We start from the raw sequence: 23,590 nt of genomic DNA, 5'->3' as shown, positions 1-23,590 counted from the left end.
CTTAGTTTGCCTGTATCTCTTGGGTTTTGTGTTTAACCAAGCCTGTTCACCAGCAGAGATGACCTGTGCTTGCTCATAAGGTTGCCTGCGAGCTGGCACTGCTTTTTGGTAAATCCCGTGGCCAAGAACTTTATTTGGTCTTGAGTGGAGTTGAAATCTTAGTAGTTCAGCAGGTTTATGATTCTTATGGGGTCAGACTAAGCCAATCTTCTTTTTGATTGTCGGAGTATAAAGTCTTGGTTCTGGTTAGAGTTACAGATCCCCTATGTCTCTTTTTAGAGGAATCACCGGAATTCAGAACCACTCTGGTTTCCCAACCAAGTATGTAGGTGCTGCAGCACTGTGTTCATAGAAAATCCATTATAAAATTCTTACACTGTAAAATAAGATGGCCCTTAGTTGAAAGCTGAACAGAACTAAAGTCAGTCTAGGAAATCTGCCTCATCCTTCTGCCTCTGAATCTTTTGACCTTCTTCTCAGGGCCAGGGTGCTGCCTATCCCTAGCAGAACTGAAATTTCCTCCCTGAGAAGAGGGAAAGGAGACTGGGGAGACACTGGGTAAATATATGGGATAAAAAATGGAAAGTGTGAGTGAGCACCAAGGTATCAGAACTGTGAATAAAGGGGACACTGAAAAATTTGTTCCCAGTAGCACCCACTGTTTCCTGAAGGCTTCTGGGGACCCACCACATGGTGCTGTTCTCTGTTTTGTCAAAAAGGGAATGTGAAGAGATCCCAGAGTTGCTGGGACCCTCCGTGCAAGCTTTGTCCTCTTCAGTTTGGCCCAGAGGTGACTGACAGGCAGGTCCTGAGCTTGAGCGACCTCATGGCATGGGCTGGGGGGACCCTTGGTCTGTCATGATGTAATAACGTAATGATTGCACTTAACTCTGTGTCAGCAAAATTAATCATAGGATGTCCTGAGTTGGAAGGGACCCACAAGGATCATTGAGTCCAACTCCTGTCCCGTATCTGCTGGTTCCTAATCCACAGGTAGCCCAAGGGACTAGAATTCCCTCCTGCAAGCACAATTGTTGAAGTTCTTCGTATTTGTTGGGCTAAGAGCACACATGAGCTGGTGGCCAGGCCGCATGGCCTGAGCGTGTATCTGAGTTCTGAGGCAGAGGGAGATTGATAGTCTGATGTAAAATTTATTTAAGGTGATGGATCTTGTGCTGTGACTGGATTTTTTTTCCCTACCTGGTGCTGACTGGATTTGGGGAGGGCGTGAGCTTCTCTGACTCTTGTATGATCCCAGGGTAGTGTTAGCCCTTCCCTCAGCATCTAGGTGAGGAAAATCTGGGGCTCTGCAATTCCCTGCCCTGCCCCAGCATCACACAAGGGTTTGCAAAACAGCTGGGAACAGAATTCGTATCCTTTGCATGCTGGTTCTTTGACTGCAGGCTGGCTGTGCTAAAAAGGGAGCAAAGCACCCGACTCCTGCACAGTGAAAACAGCCACTGCTTCAAGTAGCCATGTCATAAAATAATGGAATTGCTCATGGGCTTTGCCACTTAAAGGCAGACTCCTGAATGCTTTTCATTGTTGCGGGAAAGAAATGTAAGTCATGGCTGTTAATAGGCTTAGCACCTTAACGACCTAATTGACTCCTGTCTGGTTTGGATTAACTTTTGTGCGCAAGGAGTTTAGGAACAAAAAAATTAATCCTCTCTGACACACAAAAGGTCCATTCCTAATGAAATTGTGTGGAAATGATGATGTAGGGGCATGCTTCCAGAGTTTCTCTTGGGAAAAGGTCTCTTTACTATGGCACCAACATTGGCAGAGTAAACGACTCGGATTTGTACTAGAGGGCTTTTTTTCACTGGCTTATGATTTGGCTCACCCAGGCTAAAACTTGGCAGGAAAGAATGGAGGTTGTAAATACTTAGGAAATATTCACATGCTAGACATTTTACATACAAGTCCTGTATTGTGGAACAACATAGACAGAAAAGTGCATGTTTGTGTAAACACAGTATAAAACAAGTATTTTTCGAAGCCACAGAACTGCCATGCTTGGGCATTTTCCAGTCCTTTGCTATTCTTCTTGTATTTTCTGAACAGACAAGAATCACTTCTGAAGATATTTTCTTCTCAAAATTTTGTAATTCAGCAGTACCTGGGCTTCGAATTGGGCTTCAAATACAATACAAAGCATCAGATGCTGAATTTTTAATGTTATGTATTGATCATGTCATAAGAATTCAAACAATTGATTGCATGGTGATGTAATGACTTGTGTCAGTGTTTGTGGGGGGAGGAGGAAAACATTTTAAGAAAGCAAAATGAACTTATTCAGGAAGTGTCAGTGCTACTGAGGGGATAGAGAGCACAGGGTATTTATTCCTTTTGTGTTTCACCCAGGAATTTGGTACTTTCCTTGCAGAGCCCAGCCATGGGAGAGGGAAACTGAGCTGAACAGATCGTTGAGGCTCGGTAATACTAAAAGTCTGATTTGATAAGTGGTTGTTAAAATCTCTAAAACTTCAGTCTAAGTGGCACAACATGTCCTACAGCACTCCAAATTATTTTTAGAGCTATAGGAGAACTTTGTGGGAGCCAAATTTCTCCTGGAATAATCTGCGTAAGAGGATTAATCTGGCTGTAGTTGGGAGTGGGAAAGCACTTAGGGTCTTGCGTGACTGGATCTTGAAGACTTGAATCTGAAAGTGCCTACTAATGGGTTAAAAAAAACCTAGTCCCAGGTCTGTGGATTCAGGGCTGATGTTTTAATTCTTTTGTTTAAATTCTAAAGTGCTCCAGCAGCAAAGAGCTGATCCCATCACCATGGGCCAGGTGCTATTGTTAGTCATATGATATGTGTATACGTATTATTTTTATCACCTGTCATCCATCAGGAGAAAGAGTTCAAGTCAGAATGCACATTTCTGCTCAGGCATGAACATGAGCCCCTGTGAGGCAAACAGAAAACCTATTAAAAGGTTTCCAGGTGCATATGCTATGAGGGGGAAGGAAGCAAAGGTTGGGTTTCATTTTCTCTGAAGCGTGGCGTCAATAAGAACATGGGAAATAGCTTCACACCAGTGATGTGAAACCCTTCTTCGGTTCTCATCTCTAGACACTGGCCTGCATCTGGGGTACAAATCTGCCATCACATAGTGTTCTGATTTTAAAGAAGTTGGACAACTCTCTTGTCAAAGGTCCTGGACTAGTCTTTCTGGAGAGAGAATGGACTCATAGGGAGTTTTGTTTGCAGTTTTTAATACAAATAAGTAAGAATTTATCTACAGATGAGCCAGGTGGGGAGAGAAAGCAGTCTCTTTTAATACATCATACAGGATTTTTGCGGTGCCCTCAGGTTCAGCCTAGATCCCCATGAATAGGCTTCTCGATTTATTTGTGGGGACGAGACGTTACTGGAGGACTGATGTGTGGGTGCTGGAGGGCTGATGTATGTTTTGGCAGTATCTGTGATTCCCACCGACCTCAGACCGTGTACGAAGAGCTCATGGCAGAGGGGAAATGGTCAGACCAGAGATGACTACAGGGAACTGTACCATCTCCTGTAGCTAAGAATGGGGGTAGAAAACACCTGAGATAGGGCTTCTTCCATTGCCCTGTCTCTCTGCAACCTTGTGATATATACAGTAAAGTTGCTTCCACATGACAATATACATCACACCCTCAGCTGCAGTAAATGGATATAGTTATGTTAACTACAATAGTAGTTTAACAAATTTGCTGAGATCTGGTCACATATTTTGCACGTTTGCTAAGCCAACAGAGTCTATGGATGGGAAAAATGTTTACTTTATTCTTGGTGAGAGAAAATATCAATGTTTAAGACAGAATCAAACTATGTTATAAAAGCACAGGGATCTCTTCTAACCATGTCATAAAACTTTCTGTTTTTTTGGGAGAAGTAAGGTCTGTGTTAACTTTTCCAAAGGTCTCCAGTGATGTATTAAAGTCCCCTTACATAGAAGGGTTTTGATATAAAGTACAGTCTGGAAGCATGAGGGAGAGCAGCTTGTCTTTGGAGGGAAAGTTGTTATTTCATGTTTATGATATAGACCTCATAAATCACTCTTAAATGCGAGTTTGCTTTAAACCCTTTTGTCAGTTTAAATGAACCAGTTTTCATTTAATGCAAAAAAAGCAGATAGTGAAAAACCAGGAAGGTCAACATTTTAATTCACAAAATAACTACATGTTGCTTCTCTGTAAAGTTACTTCTCAACCTGTTTTAACAATTGATCAAACCTGGTAATAATTTAAAGAAGCGCTAGCATGCAGGTATCGAATGTAGGGAATGCTTTCCCCGAACAGGTATAAATGCTACACACGTTACTGCTACGTTGCACTTCCCTATTCTTAATCATTGTCTCTTAGCTGCATTTTCTCTGTAGGTTTGACTTGGCCTGAAATAGCAGTTGTTATGGCCAAAAAACATGTGCACTAAAAATAGAGAGATGTAATGCAACCTGTATTAGTCCATATTAGGAAGCATCTGTTGAAGAATTAAAGCAAGGATTTCAACAATGGGCTATACAGAAGATGTAATGTGATTAAGTGTTTGCAAGCACACAAGTATTCCCTGTACCTGAAATTCAGCACTTTGCCCATGGGAATGTGTCTCACTTGTGTGGATAAATCCCTTGGTTTCTCCAGTTCCCTGGTCTTCCGAACAGGGAGTCTGGATTTTTCCCTGTAAGTGTGTGATTGTTTCCTTATGGCTGATAAACAGCAGCCTTTTGGAGCAGTTTACCTTTCAGAAGTTTCCTTTTCGATCGCATGTGGCAAGTGAAGTTTTATTGCCAGTCTGTTCTGGATGAAGCCCTCAGCGTGGATAACGCGGAGCAGGAGGGACTCCAGTTTCTTCATCCTCTACTGTCAAGGTGCAAAAGAGACGAAAGAGGACACGCAAATATGTGTAGCGTATGGATTTCTTGCCCTCCCAGAGCAGCTGCATGCAAAAGAGCTGTCCTGCTCCTTCACTTGGTTCCTAATAAAACTCAGTGCCAGTTTCCACTGGAACCTAACGAAACCTAAACTGGCAGGTGGCAATGAGCTACGTTGTCTAGTGCATGCTGTCTTGTCTCGGGATTTTCACGGGTATTCCAGTGGTTGTTCTGGCTAGAAGGGCAGACAGGTGGCCTCAAGGAGACTAGAGCCCATCATTTACATTTTAGGTGTCTTTGTTTTTTCTGTGTTGTCATAAAACACAGCACAGGGTTAGAGCCAAGAGTTGGGGATGGGGACTTTGTTGGCCTCAACTCCTAATGTTGTTTGACCTTTGATTGTCAGCAGATCACTTAGGATCTTACTTACAAGAGCTACCAAGTGTTGTGCAGCTACATATTTGTATGGCCAAGACAGGAACACTTTGGGGCAGGTTTTGCCGCTATTCGAAAGCTCTAAGCTTTCTTTTGAGGTAGTTTGGAATTATGAGTGATCAGTCATGGGTGTCTCAAAACGTGAACCCAAGACTGAAGGCGCAGAAAATTAGAGGTCATTTAGACTATAACCGCTAACTCTCAAACAGTTGCTTTATTTGCAAATTAGGGCTACTAACTCTGAGCTGGCAGTAGTACCAAGAGCCTTTGGATCTGAAAGTTGCTCTTTAAACTGCCAGTTCATTTCTTGGCTGATCTGTTCCCTGTGTAGTTTGACATGTCTGTATACATCAGGGATTGAAAATAACTATTACACTACTTCTTTCTTCACCACCAGAAGTAAATTGGCCAGTTTCAAGGTGTGTGCCACCTCTCTCAAGGTACAGGTGTCATGGTGAGGCCAGACTGTAGGTGAGGAGCCTCTGGTTTGGTGAGTCCTTGAGCTCTCCCAACCTCAGTAGAAGCGACTGGAGTTCAGCTGCCAAAGCCCAGGATGAGTTGGTAAGGCTGGCAGTTGTAAAAACATTCTTTGCAAACTAAGCACGTTCGCTAAAGATTCATTAAAATAAAATAAACCTGGAGGCCAATGATGCTAGTTTTGAACTGCAGCCAAGTGTTTTGTAGTCTCTAAAGCTCTGAAGTGATTAGGACTGTGCTTTGTGATTGTTCTCAGATCAGCAGAGTTTCAGCAATTAAAACCGAGGAGTCTGAGTTCAGAGTCTTATGTACATCACTCCTTATCACTTGGACATAATTGTATTCGTGTTACAGGATCTTCTCCCGTGGCCCCAAGCAAGGTGAAACCTTTGCGTGTCTGTCACAAAGAAAAGAATTTAATTCTCCTTCAGAGAATTTACAGCTAGTAACAGGGCAAATCAAATATAGGATGAGAAGCTGAGGCACAGAGGCTAAGAGGGAGTGGCAGAGCAGGTATTTCCGTTCCCACTTTAACAGTCTTACCATTAAGCCATGCTCACTGTCCCTGCTTTCTGCACCATTAAATTGTCTTCTCTGTCTCACGTACATGAGTCCTTTTTTCTAGCTGGATGGAAAGCCTACAATGAAAGTGACCTTTAAAAAGGAGATGATCAGTGCACATAGATCAGGAGGTGGCAGTCTTTGAAATCCTGCTGCCAAACTGAACCAGTTAGTGAATAGAGAATCATAGTGCTAATCCTGTGGTGTCTCTCAGGCCTGCCATTAAAGACAGAGTTCTGATGTGTTATGTTGATGACTGAGTGTGTTTTGCAGGAGAATAAGTTTTTAACTATGTGTCCAAGCCACAGACTAACTTGGATAACAATCCTTGCAATAAAATCTCCATGGTGTTTTGAGATGCAGGAAAGAGTTCGTGACTTTGGTCTCAAGTTCTTGTTTGCTGCTGTGCCAGACAAATAGTCATGAACTTGTGATTTGGTATGAAAGTGGCCATGTGAAAAAATAAATAACGTTTTGGGGAGGTGGATTAGGGAGCAATGGATCATTCTGCTATGCAGTGATTTTTTTGCTACATCCTGCATGATTCTGTCTGCCATTCTAGTCAGAAAGAAATTGGAGGTGCATAACCATTTTGTAGGACAAGGCTTTAAAAATGAGAAGACACTTCTTAGTCTGCAGTCGGGTGTGATTTGAGTGAGCAAGCATTTTTAATCCCTGAGCTTCAGGCTACCCACTGGCAGCAGCTGGCGGTGGTGAATCTGAAATCCCAAGCTTTTGATGGAGGTATAAAAGTCCAGTGCACAGGGATGATTTTTTGCAGTGTCCTGACAAAGGTGAAGGGGGCTCCGTGTTCTCGTGGCTGGAAACAGGTTGGGAAGTGCTGGCTGTGGCAGTAGCTCCGATAATGTCTATTTTTCTTAGTTTCTTTCCTCAGTCCTTGCTTGTGTCTGGTCTGACAAGAACCTCTCTGTTGTTGTATGGATGAAAGCTGCAGCTGCAAGGTAACCAATGCACAGAGCTTTGGATGTAAAGCACACAGGAGGCAGTGAAGGGATGTTTCTGGTGGTGTCCATGAACTTTGAACTGGACTTTTTTATGTGCATGTGGTGATCTCACAGCTCTGAGCCGTCCTGTGATCTCCTTTAGCTCAGGCTGTGTTAGCATATGTCCTCATCCTGGAAGTCTCAGAGCTCTAAACCTGTTCAGATTTGTCTTGCAACTTCTAACCATGAGCAACTTGATCCCTAGGCTGAGCAAACGAGGCTGCTGACCCGTACAGCTTGTGGGCATCCGCCGTGGTGGTGCCATCTGTGCAGTCAGTCTTTTGAAAGATGATGTTCAATAAACAGTTTGGAAGGATCTCTGCTGTCAGATCCAAACATGAGGAGTAGACTGATTTAACCATAGCATGTTTCTCTTGATGTGTTTTTTAAATAATAAGCACTCTCCGTGTTTCAGCTCACCATCCCTTGATCTTAATTCAAACTAAGAAGGAAGCCTGCCTGTATTCTGTTCAGGTTTTGCTTTTGCTCTGGTCTTGGGACATAAATGCTGCTGGTTAACTTCCACTTGCTGTTTCACTTCCTTCCTGGGTTCTGCCTTACACCTCGCCTTCTTGATTTGACATGAAATCAAGCCATTAAACTAGATTCGAATTTTTTGTTTTTAATTAGTGTAGTTTTTAGGTTAAGTAGCAATGATTTTCTAGATTAAACAGCGATGTGTAAGAGACATTGCTACAGTAAACTGATTGTTCAAACACAGAACTGTTAGCCTTTTGAGAGGCATTTGTATCTTACATCTAGTACCACGGTAACTTTGTGGGATCTTGTCCCTGTAATAATGCAGCAAACTAGCCCTTCATATGGTTGACATATGCTTTCAGGTTAACTAGTAAGCATACACCTCAAGAAATTCCTTTCTTTAATTTCTAGGCTTGGCTTGTGTGCAGAATCTCCTTTTTCTTTCTCTTTTGCTTTGCAGAGGTGATGATTTTTATTTTTAATTGAAACTAATAAAACCCACCTGATGGGAGCGCCAGTGAAAGATTTTCTAGGAACTCCTGGGGCACAGGGAAAACTAATGTTGGCTGTTTGCCCCACGTGCATCCTCCTTTTTAAGATGCTGAAGTAACAGCATAAAAGAAAATAGAGTCAGCGCTCTGTGTGAGGATATAGGGAGATGTTAAAGGGGTCATGGGTGGAGAGAAGTTAGCAAAGGTCTTCTGAGGAAGAACTGGAGAGGATTTTTAAGGCAGCAATAGAAAAGAGCTTCTAGGGAGAAATCTGGCCTTGCGTAAAGGATTCAGCAATATTAATTTTATTTGTGGCTTTCATTGAACTGCATCCAGGAACTTTCAGTAGGTTTAACTAGAATGAGGTAGCTAAAATTACAAAGGGAAAGATTAGGGAGGAAAAAAAGTGGAAGGCTAAAGGAGAAGAGGTTGCTTTTCAGATGAGTCTGGGAAATACTGTTGGAAGGGAGGGAGGAGGAGTAGGAGGGGACTCTGCAGTTACAGCAAGAATGTGCCAAAAAGCAGACAGTGCTAGACGGGGCTTTTGGTGTGTAATAGGAAAAGGTCATTTGGGGCGGTTGCTTTGGAATTGTACATCTGTTGAGCTGCCATAAAAAGCACTGAACATCGGGAGTTTTCTACTGAGGCTTCAGCAGAGCTCTGTTGTGCTTCTGATGGCAGCACAGACTGTATTTTTTTGCCATTGTCAGGAAGATTGCAAAGGCTGCTGGACTGCAGAATGTGATATGAGGATCTGGGGGTGTACCACCCTTCTCCCATCACATAATAGTCCTGAATTTTGTGGAATTTTTGGCCAGGTAGACTGTGTAACACACTGTCAAAAGTGACTGGCAAAAGAGTAATGTCCTTTGCGCCTAGTCACCCGCAGCATATACGTGCTGTGTTGTAGATTGACTGTTTCAGCTCGTATTTCACATGAAATTGTCTGACCTCTTAAGCGGGGAACACCTGACTCCTAAAATAGCGTGCAGTTTGGTTATGTATGTTCCCCGCAATGTAAACTCCTATGACAGGCTCCTGCCCATGTTTTATGGCCTCTCATGCCTTCACACTAACACTTAACATCTGCACCACAAAATTTGTAACATCAGTTTGTTCAAATAAAGAATCCACCAAGCATTTAATCCTTGCTTTAATGGCCGATGTTTATTTTAGTTTGGAGTTTCATGCACTCGTGGAGGGATTCTCTGCCCATAGTCCATAAATCACACGAGGCAGGAGTGAGACTTCTCTGTGCTGGCTTGTTTCTGAAGTGAGGCTCTAGAAATGGGGGCAGTTTTTGATACCTCCATAAAGTTGACTCACCTCAGGTGTGAGTTGCAGATGCAGTTAATGAGGATTTTTGCCATTGGTTTTGGATCTTTTTCTCTGCTTCATCAGATGTCTACAATATGGGATGTGTGTATTTCTTCTGTTCTGCTTGTGATGGTTCATCCATGCAAATGAGTAGTTGTGTATTTTCTCCAGGTGCTTGATTACGCTGGAAAATTGTTTGTGTGTGTGGCAGGTAGGAAGATGCAAATAGAGACCACTCTAAGTATCCGTCTGCAAGGACAAAAAGAATAAAGGAGAGTTACCCTGTAGAGGAGCTGCGAACATAAAAAGGGAAAGGAGAAGAAAAAAGGAGGAGGATGATGACTCACGACACTTCTGTTCAAGTAGTTTGTGTTGCTCTCCCTTCTTCTGTTGTGTTTCATTGGTGACCACCTGAGCTCTTTGTAGGCTCCCTTGAGTCCATTACATGTTGCCTGTTTTAAGTGCTCGGTAAGTTTACACTTAGCGAATGTGAGGGAGAGGATGAGAGCAGTGAGGTCACTTTGGCCATGTTTCTAGGCAGGCCTGTGGGGTGGTGGTTTTCCACACACAACTTCTCATCCCCACCACCCAGTGGAAAGCAGCCAGTCCACAGCTTCAAGTAAAGCTCATGGAGGGATGGGGGCCAGAGGCTTCGTGTGAACCAAGACTACCCAGCAATTTGCCAGGAGTCCCTTTACGCTGCTGCTCTCCAGAAATCACACCTTTTAGAGTTTTGTACAGCTGCCTTCTGCAAAGAGGCGCTGAGTGGAATCGGCAAAGCCTCGCCAGCTCCTTCATCTGCCTCCGGAGCAGGGACCACGCCGGGCAATCTCATGGCAAGTGAGCACGGCATGGCCTCTTCTCCACAAAATGCAAGGTACAGTCTGGCGTAGTGGATGACTCCTCTGACACAAGCAGCTTCTTTTCTACCAAAAATGAGATTTTTGAAGTGAAAACCCAGAGTACTCTGAATTTATTTTCTTCTACGTAAGCCTGTTTACACAGCTCATTCAATGCCAGACCCAGACCTCTCCAATTTAGACCTAGCCCCCCCATAAAAGCAACTCCTGTATAGGTAGGAGATTGCTACCAACTGGAAACTTTTAATTTATTAGGGAGTTACCCAAATAGGAATTTGATGGGAAAGTGCTGTAACTTGCAGGGAGGTTCTGATTGCTAGCAGCAAGACCCAAAAGGTCCATGTTCTTTCTAAAATAATTTGCCTTCACTTCCTTTTTCTCTGATTATTTTTTTTCCCCTTTGATATTTAAATGACAACCTTGAAAGCACTGCAGCTAAAGATGGATGACTGTGCAGAGGGAGGGATGGGTGGATGAATGGAATAAAGTGAATAAACAAACAAACGTGAGCTTTTTCACAGACATTTGAAGTCACTTCCATTTCATAGTTGGCAAATCGAAGGTGCATTCATCTTTCCTTCTTTCTGCTGTGGTTGCTCCATTTTATTTTATTGCCTTTCCACAGCACTTAAAAACACACAGATGTGCTCTGAGGCAGCTTTGTCATGATCATGCACTTTTTTTGTAGCTGTCCTGCAGTCCTTGTGAAAACAAGCCTCAAAATTTGGTTATTTTCATCTCTGCTGCTGGCGTGTACCTTCCGTTATTTATGAGCACCCCAGGTTTTCATTTTTTGCTTGTCCATGGGCCCCTGTCTGTCTTTTTAGACCCAGGGGGGATAGTTCCAAAATCTTTTTTGAAAGATTCAAATCGAATTTCATGGTTGCTTTCTCAGTTTAAAATATGTACCCAGTGTTGACAGTTGATGCCTTGGGCAGAAAAGGGTGTGCAGAGCAATACTGGATGACTGCTGGACTACTCAGAATGGGGATATGGGATGAGCATGTGCAAATGTGCGTGTTGACAAGACAGAAAATGTGGGAATGAGCAGAAGGCAGGGACTCCACTTCTGGTGGGCTTTGGGGCCTTAGAGCTGGTGGAGTTTATCACCTGGAGTTGAATACATGAGGGTTGGTCAGGGAAAACTGATGGTCTGGCTGAGTATATTTATCAGCCTGGGAAAGAAGGGAAATTCAAGCTGAATTATGTTAAGGGAGCTGGTAAACAACTGTGGAAAGACAGTAAACACTAACTCAGATCTGCCTGCTGCAGAACGGTGCTTTGCTAAGACAGGGTCTCAGGTTAGTTCTATAGAAAATTAAAAAGGGATTCTCTGCTCTGGGAAATGCTCATATGTAGTGTGACATAAGAGGTAACTGCGTGGTCATCCATTATGGTCTATCCCATGTCACTTTAGCACTGAATGTTGTGCTTATGCTGTTTCAGGGCCTATTGTGTGTTCTGCTCCCTTTTTCGTTGGAAGAAATGGGCATTAATACCAGTGTCAGTATATTGCAGGCTGAGCAGTAGGCAGATGTAATTTCAGTGAACTTTGGCAGTTCATTTCTTATTGCAAAGTAAATTTGTTTCAATGACTTCATTTGCTTTGCTTTTATTTTACAATTGAAAACATGAATATGTATTTTTGTGACTGCAAAGAAGTAAGTAGATTCAGTTTCAGATCTGAACTTAATTTCTCCTTTGTTCACGTCTCAGCTGCTTTGCACATCTGCCTTTGAGCTGTGAAACACATTTCACCTTTCAGTTTAGCAGAGGACAAATTACTAATACATTAGTCTCTTAGTTTGGAGTAAGGGAGGTTTAACTTGTGTGTTTTAATTTTTGTGTTAATCGTAGCTGAATGCTGCTTCATTTTGTAGTCCTCAGAATGGGTCCTTTCCACAGGTTCTTGTAACTTGGGTTCATTAAGGATCAGCTGGTCGAGGGAGTCCCCTGCTTTTGCTCTACATACCACAGTAACGAGGCATGTGAGCTCTGCACGTAGGTGGCCGGTGACTGCAGCTGCTGGTGCTGGTGCTCATGCCAACAGCAATAAATGAGCAAAGAAAGCTTGAGAAGGTCTTATCTAGCCTGACCTTCTGGGTTTCGTCCAGAGACTTCTGCAGTTGGCCAGTAATGCATGTTCCAAAACAATCTGACTTAATTTTAAGAAATTGAGACTCTATCTTGTGTTCTGTTACATTGCTCTAGTAATGCTGGTAGCAAGTAAAAATGCAACCGATGGAAATACTGACTCTGGGAATATCTTACAGCTTCCCTGGCTAAGGAGAACCTGCAGAGTCTAGAGTGCATCCCAAAGGACAGTCTCCTATCCTAAAGTTTTCTTGAGCAGATTTTAATTGGCACTTGTTCCATTATAATGGAATGTTATGCTTTTCACAAGCAGGACTTCCAATTTCTCAAATTTTTGCAAGAGCATGACATCTCTGTTTGAATTGCAGCTAATCCTTTACTGTTCTGGACTTCTCCTCTCCTTTTCATATTTGGATGTAATCTGGTGGTCTCATACAAATCTGCACACAGAGGTACAGATGTACTTGCAATTGAACCTCTTGGTTGCTTCTTTTAATCAGAAAATGACACTTTAATAAAGGTCATTGCAATCTGAATATGCACAAGAATATTTGCTGAAAAGAGTATAAATGTTTTATTATGATCTTCCAGCCTTAATAAGTATTTTGACTTGTAGAAAAGAGGAGACACAAGAAAATGAAATCAACCAGTGACTGGAGGGAGAGACGAAACGCCATTCGACTGACCAACGAGTACACAGTAGAAACTCTGGTGGTGGCAGATGCTGATATGGTGCAATACCACGGTGCAGAGGCTGCCCAGAGATTCATCCTCACAGTTATGAATATGGTAAGTAGGCACTTTACTTTTAAAAGAAGAAGCAAGAGTAAACAGATCATATCCAGGGTAGGTTAAAGCTGGATTCCTTGGCAGCAGAACTGGGTAGCTGTTTTGACCTTGAGGTATTAGCAAGGGTTTTGGGGTTTTGTGCTGTGTGCCTCTTCTCCCCCATCTGTGTGATTCCCTGTTTTTGCCCAAGGACATCACAACTGAAAACTTTTTTTGAAACTGAAATTGCAAGTTTTTAGTTAGGACATATTCCATAATTGTTTAGGAGTTGTTTCCTACCATGGTTTTTGTACTACTATGGTTTACCTTGGAAGAGAGTATCCCAGAGTGGATAGGTGGTCTTGTCTGACATGATTTTTCTTGGGTTCCTGAAGATTTCCATGGTACATCTGTTTCATAAAAGATATTTTCATAGCGGGCAAAGCATTATTGAAGCCAGCAGTTATATTGATTTCCAGCAGAAAACCTGGCTTTAAGTCAGTTAGAAACACACTTGATCTCTGATTTTTGCACGACGAAAAGGGCTGCTGTAGAAAACATGGCAAACTTCTCACCAAACTGCCCACTGATCCCATTCTCTTTACCCCAGGACCTCTTGTGCTACGTAAAGTGTTGCTGATCCTATCTCTGAATAGTTGATGGAGGTGGGCTTTAGAAGCATTCTAGAAATTCTGCAGAGAATCTGCCAGGAGTAAGGAGAGCCTTTTGAAATTGCAAGCTTGTATGAGGTGTGGGTGTTCATTTGTTAGCTGTTCTAGCAGCTAAGCCTTCCGTCTCTGATAAGAGAACACAAAGCCTCCCACCATGAGTGCTCGCTCACTCACTTGTTGGCAGTGCTAATAAAGAGAACTGCTAAATTGGATGTGGACAGTGCAGACTCTGGTCAAAGCTGGCAGGGGTCCTTCCAGAGGTATTTGCACAAGGAAGTTTTGGAGGAAGCTTGTGTTCCTGTGCCCATGCTATTGTAACATCCAGGAAGAGTTCATTCTCCTGACTACTGCTCCGTTGTTGTTCATGAGCAGCAAATGGGCTTGCAAAAAAAATAACGGTTCTTAATAGTAATTGACTGGTCATGCTTCCCAGTGAAGAGCTGAGTGATGGATGCTCAGTCTGTAATCCGGCTACGGGACAACAGCTTTTGAAGAGCTCTTGTATTCCATTATCAAGCATTGGAGTGAGGGATCCCTCCTGTAGTGAAATGCTTTGCTGATTAAGCAGGGAGTTTGTTTAACTAGTCTTTTCCACTAACAAGAGGCTTTTCTGTGTCCGTCTACCTTTTATTTGCCTTCTAGCATGCTGTGACAAGAGTCACTTAATAGGGCTTTATTGTCTCTCTACATCTATTTGGATGGTTTTGTAGGAAATGTCGTTTTGCAACAAATCTATTCATGCCACCATCACTTCAGGGTCTACTTACTGGCTTTCTTGCAGTTGAGGATGTGTTTGCTGGGGGCACAAGAACCTCCTGCTTCTCAAAGCCAAGGTTCTCCACCTTTAAATTCACATACTAGATTTGCAGTGAGCAGGCAGAACATAAGTTCAGCTCTGAACAAATCTGCTTCTCAAGTAATTTTTTTGATCTAACAAAAATGCATATTCAGATGTAGAGTATGTGTCAAGGCTGAGTTTCTTCCTTGTGTCAGATGCTTGGGACCTCAAGAGGGGTGATGGATGTGTTTGGTATTTTTCTCCAGTGGCAGCCCAGGTGTCCTCCTAAAATCTGTTCTGCACTGATTCATCAGTGAGACAATAAAAATCTGCCATTGTGCCCAACAGTTCTGCTGGGGCTGGGACAGGGCGTTATGGCTGTGAGAGTTTTTAAAACATGTGTCTAATCATCTGTCTTGATGATCCATGTGCCAAAAGGTCAATTATTTCAGTGTAGCCACTAGTGCATCTCTACGTTGTGTAGCTTTTTCAGCCTGTGAAGATTGTTAGGGTTAAGTACACTGACAAACCAAGTCCTAAACAGAAGACGGGCATGAATACTGTAGTCTGTCTAGGCTGAGGAGTACTGCAGAAGATCTCGGTAACATCAGCTTGCCAGGTGTGAATATATATCTGTGGAGAGGTACTGATAGATGGGTTGGGTTCTCTACACCCATTTATTAAGCAAATATTGAAGCTTAGTTTCCAATGGATTTAGCTGATGGAGTTTTAAGCTAGGTTCTGATGCTGTAGTGTGAGCTCACCCCTTTATTAGACACTAGAGAGTGCACATGGAAGAGGAGTCTTGGCTGAGGAAAACATTTATCTGACATCTCTTAAGGTGCAAAGTCCAGCTGAAATGCTTCCCACTGTTAAGTCATTGCTCCTACAGGCTCACCCATGTGATTTTTCTGATGTCTGATGGGATCTGAATTTGTGTGTCAACTTTTCAGCCTTCAGAGGAGCACTGACAGAGTGTCTCTTTGTCTGGCCACCTACATTCCCACACTTGTAGGAACGTAGTGTCTTTCAGGCATCTACCTCCCTGAGGAAACTGGTTATGAGTGGCTGGCAAGATCAGAACATACTGAGGAAAAATAATAGGCAAACACATAGGTGTCATCATTGCATAAATCCTTTATTCTGAGGCTATAAAAGGGAATTTTAACATTCCATTTGCCATAATGGAAGCTGATTTTCATCCTAGCAAAAGAGGCTGAAGAATAATTCAGAAAATGTATAATATTTCAGGATGAGAGATAAGGTAGTGGTGTGGTTTAGGCAGGCCTTAGCTGAACCTCGCTCAGCTGGACTCCTTGGACAGTGCCTGAACCAGGCATGGTCAGTCTTTGTGCGGTAGCTTCTCATCTGTAAAACTTTGATATGAGGAACAGCACAACCCCAGCTCCTTAGGGCAACATCTGTTACATCCTTCTCTGGTGCAAGGTCAGTTGTGCTCCGTGTAACCACACCAACAAAAGTCTCCTGCCCGCTTGGGGTCTTTTTTTCCTGCCTCGATACGACTGCTGTCAGCCTCCTGTGAGTCTTAGCTGGGGGACAGGATTTGCCCTGTGAAACTAGGCAGTGCTTATTCAGCTCCACTGCAGGATGGCGGGCTGCCTCTAAAAGGAACCAGAATGTTAATTTTGGCTTGGATGCTTGCATTTAAGCAAATAGAACATTACTGGTCAGGGGTATATTAACTTAACTCCTCTCTGTAAGCCATTACGTTTACTGTCAAACCACAAAACAAGCATTAAGAGGTCTTATTAATGCATTTTATATTTATAGACATTTTAAATAAAGTGATCTGCCTTAAAGTATTTAATATCTATTTGTGTTACAAGAATTTCTGAAGGGGGAAAAAAAGTCAGCATTCAAAAATACTGTTTTATTGCTCCTTTGGTAAATGAGAATCTTGGGGGGAAAAAAAAAAACAACCCACCACCCTCCTCTAGAATAACAGCTAAGAAACACAGCAAACCCCTTCTGCAACCCAGAAATAACAAGTAGTACTTCATATAGCAAATGCTGTGTTTTTAACAATATTCTCTAGTTCTGACTATCCCCTGAGAAGATAACAGGTTCATATTAAAGGTACTTTTTTTTTTCTTCATGTCATTTTAGAGATGCAAGTTCTTCCATTTACTAAACTAATATTTGGAGTTTTAAGACAGATTTTTCTAAGATCACAGAAGAATTTCCCTCTAAGTGACTTGGTAATGCATGAGTAGGAGCAAGCATGGCTCCAGGGCTTTGAGTTGACATTTTGTAAATCACTACCTTGAAAATGAAATCTTTTCTGGCAAGGTGTTTTATCCAGCATGATTTTCCTAATGGGAGATATTCGATGGCTTTGTGATAATGTTAAGTAAGCTGATAAAGTAGTTGTCGAATACCACCATGTACATCTGCAGCCTCAGTGAGGCAGTGAGTTTGAGCCTGCTGGATGTCAGTTCATGGATAGGGAGGGACATCAGCAGAATTATAGAAATGCAAAACCAGCTACTTAAATATAGGTGCCAATTTATTTTGCGGAGTTAAACTCTCTTGTTATGGAGCTTTTGCACAGTGTTGCAGTGTTTGCATTTCAGTTCTTGCCTCCTCTTTGCATCCTTTGGCTTGAGCACATCGTCCGTTCATGCCCTTCTTCAGTAGCCGCCAGCATTTAGAAGTTCCTCTAAATTCCAAACTGAAGTCCCTTTGTGGTAAAACACACTTATTTTGCTCACCCTTTCTGTTAGTCTTCATCTGGCAACTATAATTTCTCATTGCATTTCATCCATGTCGAGGCTGTTTGGGTGGATGTTCTGTTTCTTATGAAGTTCCGTGTTGTTCTTGTGACACTTCAGGGCTTCATCTAAACTTCAGATTTCTCAGCCAGCAACTGGAAGACCAGTGCATTGGCCTTCTCTTTTCCTCTCCCCTGTGTTTCTGTGTATCTGCTTACAACATCTGCCATTTTTGGGCTTGGTTCATGAGTGGGTTCTGAAGCATGAGGCATGTGCTGCTTTCTTGCAGGAATTTTATGCTTTTGTTTCATAAAACCATAGATTCATAGAACTGTTTTGATTGGAAAAGACCTTTAAGATCATTGAGTCCAACTGTTAACCTAGCACTGCCAAGTCCACCTCTTCCACCAGCTCCTCTTGTGTTTTCTTTTCATCTGAGAGAAATGGTCAGCAAGGCAAAAGGAAATTCTCTGTCCTCATAGACAGGCAAACTGCACTGACCAGTGCACTGCTGTGGCTGGTCTTTGTGACTTATGCTTTCAGCTTCCCGGAGAAAACTCTGATTCAAATGATTCCGAAGCACATGATAAATGAGAATGAGACCCTTTGGAAAGTTCTGTCCATGGCCATAGTGTTTTTAATGATGAGGAGTGACTGGTTTCAGCTAGTACCTGAACAGCAAGTTGTGAATGCTGGCTCCTTGCGAGAGTGCAGAGCTTACTTTGAAAACCAAGTGCTCAGACTGACCCTCTGAGCATTTGGAGACAGAGATGTCTGAATTTCCAACACCACAACATAGTAATTTAAAAGCTGCTTTCTGTGGTTTGAAAACCTAAAAAAAAAAAGAGTTGGTTTTGTGTGTGTTTTTTTTTTTTTCTCCCCTAAGTGCATTTTTTTGGGTTTTGGAATGAATTACAACTGTGGCTTGGTTTTGAGCTTGTTTTTTTGTGAGAGAATACAGCACACAGGGGTAAGTTACTGTAGTATGTGTTAGTTCTCCTGCAGCTGTTGCTAAGCCATGCGATTAGCATGCAGCAAGCAGTAACTTGAAGTTAGTCATCTTTTGGATGTCATTAAGTGGGAAAATTTTTATGTTTTTCTTTAGGAATAATATTGGTTTACTCTCTGAAGCCTTATTTTACACTCTGCAGATCATTTTTCATTTTGGATTTCTCCCATGAGAATTTTTTTTTTCTATGTTGAAGGAGCAGATAAAATCATTTTTATCGTGCATGCATTGATGGATTTATATCTCTGTGCTATTGGGGGCTGGCACATAAGGGCTCCAGAGCTGCCACTGATAATCAGCTCCCTTACTGTGATCTGGAATTTTCATGATAGGAACAGGGATGTAAAGGAAAAGGATATTTGATCACTGTCTACAGATTTCTCTTTTTGCTCCAGCAGCCTAAGGAGAAAGAGTTATGTCAACTGTATCTTATAAAGAGCCACGAATGTGTTCTTTTTCGTAATGTTTAATGGGATAATTTGAAAGCTTGGCTTTAGGTGGGTGTTAGAAATCCTCTAGCACTTTTCAAAACAAGTGAAAGACAACCTCAGTAACCTGACTAATGCTTCTGCTGTCCAAATGTCGTCCAGCAGCCAAGGCAATGGGGAGGCTCTTGCTTGAGTGCAACACTTAGGGAAGAAAAAAAGAAAAAAAAGTCAATTTACCCTCAGGGTTGCTGTTCTGAACTCCAAAACATCTGAAACACACACATCTCCCTCCTACCATCCACCTGCAGAGGAAGCTCTCGAGAATTAAAAAAAAATTAAACTGATGTGGTTTAGTTCCTCTTTTAGCCCAATTCCTTATGTCTAGGTTGTGCTTTATGCATGCTGGGGCAGGCCTGGACAGCTCATGCCAAAGCTGCATTTATTCTGTCCTTTCCATGTCAAAGCTATAATGAGAAAGAAAGGCAGGAGTAATGCAAACAGGGAAGGATGGTTCAGACTTCAAGCTTTTCTGTTTTCTCTAGAACATTCCGTGCAGTAAAGCTCTGTTGGGGAAATGCAGATGAAGGGGGGAGATGTTGGAGATGGGCTTCATTCTTTTTCTTGTTTTTCTGCACTTCCCCTTCCATCATTCTGTCCGTTTTATAAGACTCTTTACCATACCTCTTTCTGTTTCCAAAGCTCACTCTTTACTTTTGATGACTCCTCACAGAATGTAAGCCAATACAGTATAGAAGTTTACCTGCAACAGGGCAACCAGTGATCATGACCACACTTCTGTCACCTTGACAATTTTTCACATCCCTTCCCTTCAGCCCAGTGACCAAGAACCTCCGTTGCTCTTCTCGGACACTGTGGTGATGTCCTAAAAAATTAACCTTTGCATTTTGTTCCACGGCAGTGCGTTAGCGGGTTTCATGCAGCTGACACATTCCCAGCTGCCTTATTTTATTAAAAGGCTCTGAAACACCCTAAATATTTTTACTTTTCCCCTGTTGGAAGTGGTCACAGCAGCCTCAAGGGTGTGATACGGTTGCAGGCTTGAGGGAGGGTGGCCCAGAGCGTTGCAAATGGGAGGGAGGTGTCTGTGAGTCCGTCTGTGAATACACACTGTCTGCACAGCAGGAAATCTTGAGAACATCTGCACTGGGAAATCCCATTCCTCCTCCCCTGGTCCCAGTTATCTTGGCCACCTCCCTGGGCACCATTAGCTCACAAATTGGACATGGCGTCTGAACAGCTTTGACACAGAGTCCATGGGTGATGGTTTCCTTGTAGACTGGGTGAGAAGGGCAGAAGGTGGTTGCGGTCATGATGAAATCCAATTCCTAGCAGGAAAGTTCTGTGGATTTGAATTTTTTTATTTAAAAGACACCCAGATTCTGTGATAATGCTTCCTTTGGGCACAACCTACCTTGCATGGTCTGGTTTAACAGTGACTGTGTAAAATGGCTGTGAATAACCTGTGCCGAACTCTGTCGTGTATATTTTCAAGTCATTTAATGTCTGGTTCTCTTCTCACTGGGGTTCCTTCTACCCTTAACCACTGTGATTTGAGGCAGTTTGGATTTTAATTTAAAAGGATAGTGTGTATTGGGTGCGGCTGGCTGCAGGGAGCTGGGGGGGGCTCTCTGAGGAGAGACCTGAGGCCGCCCCGCGCTGGACACATCCGGTTCCAGCCGGTTCTGGCGGCTCCACAATGGCCGCACCACAGGACACTGCGGAGCCCTTCAGCGCCTCTGTGACAACGTGTTCAAAAAAGGACAAAAGGCTGCGTAGGCGAGGAAAAAAAGTGTGAGGGAAAATCTGTGTGAGCACCCACAGAGCAGGAGGAGGGCAAGGTGCGCCAGGGGCCGGAGCAGAGGTTGCCCTGCAGCCGTGGAGACACCGTGGTGGGGCAGGTGGGTAAATGTGATATTTTTACAGTGTCCTGCAGCTCTGGAATGGGACCATCTTAAGTCGCAGTGCTAATTAATAGCTTTTTCAGCTGAACTTGTTGTGATCATACTTTAAATTTTGAGAAATGGTGTGGAGTTGTGTGAAACAAACAAAGGGTTACTCTTCTTTTGGCAACTGTCTATCCATTGCTGAGAAAAAATTTTAAAACTTCACTACGAAATTATTTACCTCAACATGTTGGTATTGTTAGCTATTATACTTTCTAACCTTTTCCCAGTAATAAATCATCTACCTAGAGATTCATCCTTGTAGTTAAACAACCCGTAAACATGGCCAGAAGATGAACTTTTGTTTGCACCACATCTTCCTTATTCTGCACACTGTCTATCCTAAACCATCGGGAGAAACGCTTCTTGCTAATACACCTGGGCTTGTTTCGCAGCGATAATCAGCATCCTGTCACTACCACAGTCCTGTAGCCCAGCACTGCGCTGTCAGACAAATTACAGAATGTTTATCTGTACACACATTAAAGTACCGATGGCAGCGCAAAGGAGCCAGTCTGACTGCACTGAAGCGAGTGTCTCTGTTTGAATCCAGGATTGAAAGGTCTGGTTCAGCCTCGGAGGCAGTCGGAGCAGGGGATGGACACAGAGGTAGCTGAGGCAGATCTCTGACAAGAAAGGGTCTGTCTCTTCTCTAGGTGGGTTGTCTCTGAATGCTTTAGTTGTGCTGCTTGTACCAGTCAAGATTATTTAGCAGAGGGAAAGGTTATTGTTCCTACTGTGTAGGACAAACTATCATCAATCTGGGGCTTCTTTGGGCTACATTTAAGAAAATAAGCAAACAAAGCTTGAATAAACAAGCAAATTAAAGCTGCTTTTGCACGCCTGATGTCTTTTTGGTTTAGAATCCATTTGCTGCTGCTGTTGGCTAGGTTGAGCTCTTCTGAGATCGCTGATGGATGCAAATACAAGTGCGGTCGAAGTTATTGTTAGGAAAGAGAGCACAAGTGAAGAGGAAGAAAGGCCGACAGCCTTCAAAATGACAGGCTAAACTCGGGTTCTTGCTATGCAAGTTTTGCCAGTGAGAGCCACCTTTTGAAGTCGGTGATGTTTGGATCTCTCTGTGCTGGCTCTGGAGGCAGCTTGTCTGCTCTGATGGAAGGGCAAGGACCACTATCCGTTAGGCTTAATGATAAGAACCTGTTCGCTGTACTCATTTTATGAGCAGAAACTTTATGGGATGGCCAGAGCTAGCAGTGAGCTGGGGAAATCAAAGGCATCTATCACCGGCAGATGGTTGTTAGCCTCTGTAATGGTCCATGAGAGACTGACTTGATCAGCATGATGCCCCATTGACCTTCTCAGCTGAATGTCCAGGTCTCCTTTTGCACACAGGTCAACTGTCAGAGCCCTTCTCTGCAAGTGTCAAGTTTATCCCCCCAGGTATATAGTGAGAGGCCGTAGCGACTGTGCCGACACACCCCTGAGCTAAGCAAATAGTAGGAGCACTTGTATGCATTTGTATAGCAGCCGCAGGGAAGATAAATGGCTTATTGTGCTCATAGTGAAGGTCAGTGGGTCAAATACTGAGTAGCGTCTGTCTTGCAATCTGCGCCTAAATTATAGGAAACATTTATGCGTGTGCTTAAATCCAACCCCAAACACTAAAAAGCTTTAAGAACACTCTTACACTGAGCACATTCCTGAGTATTTGCACAAATATGAAAAATACCAAGCGTTGAAAACATAATATCCAAAATGTGTTCATGTCTGGGGTTTGTTGTAGGAAGTTAACTGAACCTGTGTGATATTTCTAGCCAAATGAGATGTGAGTAAGGAATATAGCTTACCTGGGGCCAAATCCTGCCTCCCATTCGTCAAGAGTCTTTCTTCAGTGGTCTTGGTTTTATTTTTTTAACTGAATAGGGAATACACTATTCATCCAAATGTTATTATGCAGTATTTTACACCTTCTTAAAATAAACCTCTCCGTCACCTTTTTGATATAGTCCAGTTAAAACATTTGTACACAGAAATGAGTGGAATAAAATTCTGGCATCAATTAAGATGTTATGTTCTAACATATAAAAATGAGGTGAAGTATCTGAGCTGGAATGCAAAATCTGGAGAAAGTACTAAGGTAGTTTCCGGTGCTATTTTTGTATTTCTGAGGCTTGTGTCATTATGTGCTGCCTTATTACTATTCTCTTATATAAGATATGAAAATAACAGAGGGAAATTGCTTTTCCATTCTATTTCCTGAAGTCTAAAACACACCATTATTTCATCTTGCATTCAGATATCTCTGATATTTAAATGCTGAAGATCCATGTTAGTTGGATGCTTCATAACGTCTGTCCATGTTCCTCAGACTTTGGTTTATGTTTAGTGTTCCTTTGGAACATTTCTCTCCTTTGTTGTTTCTCTTGTTCATTCCAGTTAAAAGTATTTTTCTTTCTGCAACTAGCTTTTTTTTTTTTAATGTTTTTTGTCCCTGAACGCTGAATCTTGCTCAGATTAGTCTGTGACGAATTGGTCAGGTGGTAAAGCCCAGGGTAGTATGGTAGGAGCAAACCTACTGTGGTTTTGCAAGTGTTTTTAGCTACAATGTAGTATGTAGAACTGTTAGAATGGTAGAACATAGTAGCTCTTAAAAATTCTTTATTTTATTGAGAGCAGTAGCACAACTCATTTGGGT

General features: G+C 42.6%; 1 protein-coding gene across 2 annotated transcripts in view; it reads left to right on the top strand.

Moving 5' to 3' along the window:
* The window catches only part of ADAMTS17 (ADAM metallopeptidase with thrombospondin type 1 motif 17), a 183,542-nt gene that overhangs the window by 12,760 nt on the left and 147,192 nt on the right, over positions 1-23,590 (top strand). For both annotated transcript variants that reach the window (XM_065641941.1, XM_065641942.1), the window contains exon 4: positions 13,201-13,373. In XM_065641941.1, the coding sequence (XP_065498013.1) occupies positions 13,201-13,373 (173 nt within the window). The remainder of the gene's footprint in view (positions 1-13,200; positions 13,374-23,590) is intronic.

This window comes from Caloenas nicobarica, chromosome 10 (assembly GCF_036013445.1).
Source record: "Caloenas nicobarica isolate bCalNic1 chromosome 10, bCalNic1.hap1, whole genome shotgun sequence".
NCBI lineage: Eukaryota > Metazoa > Chordata > Aves > Columbiformes > Columbidae > Caloenas > Caloenas nicobarica.
This window is presented reverse-complemented; position numbering and strand designations above follow the sequence as displayed.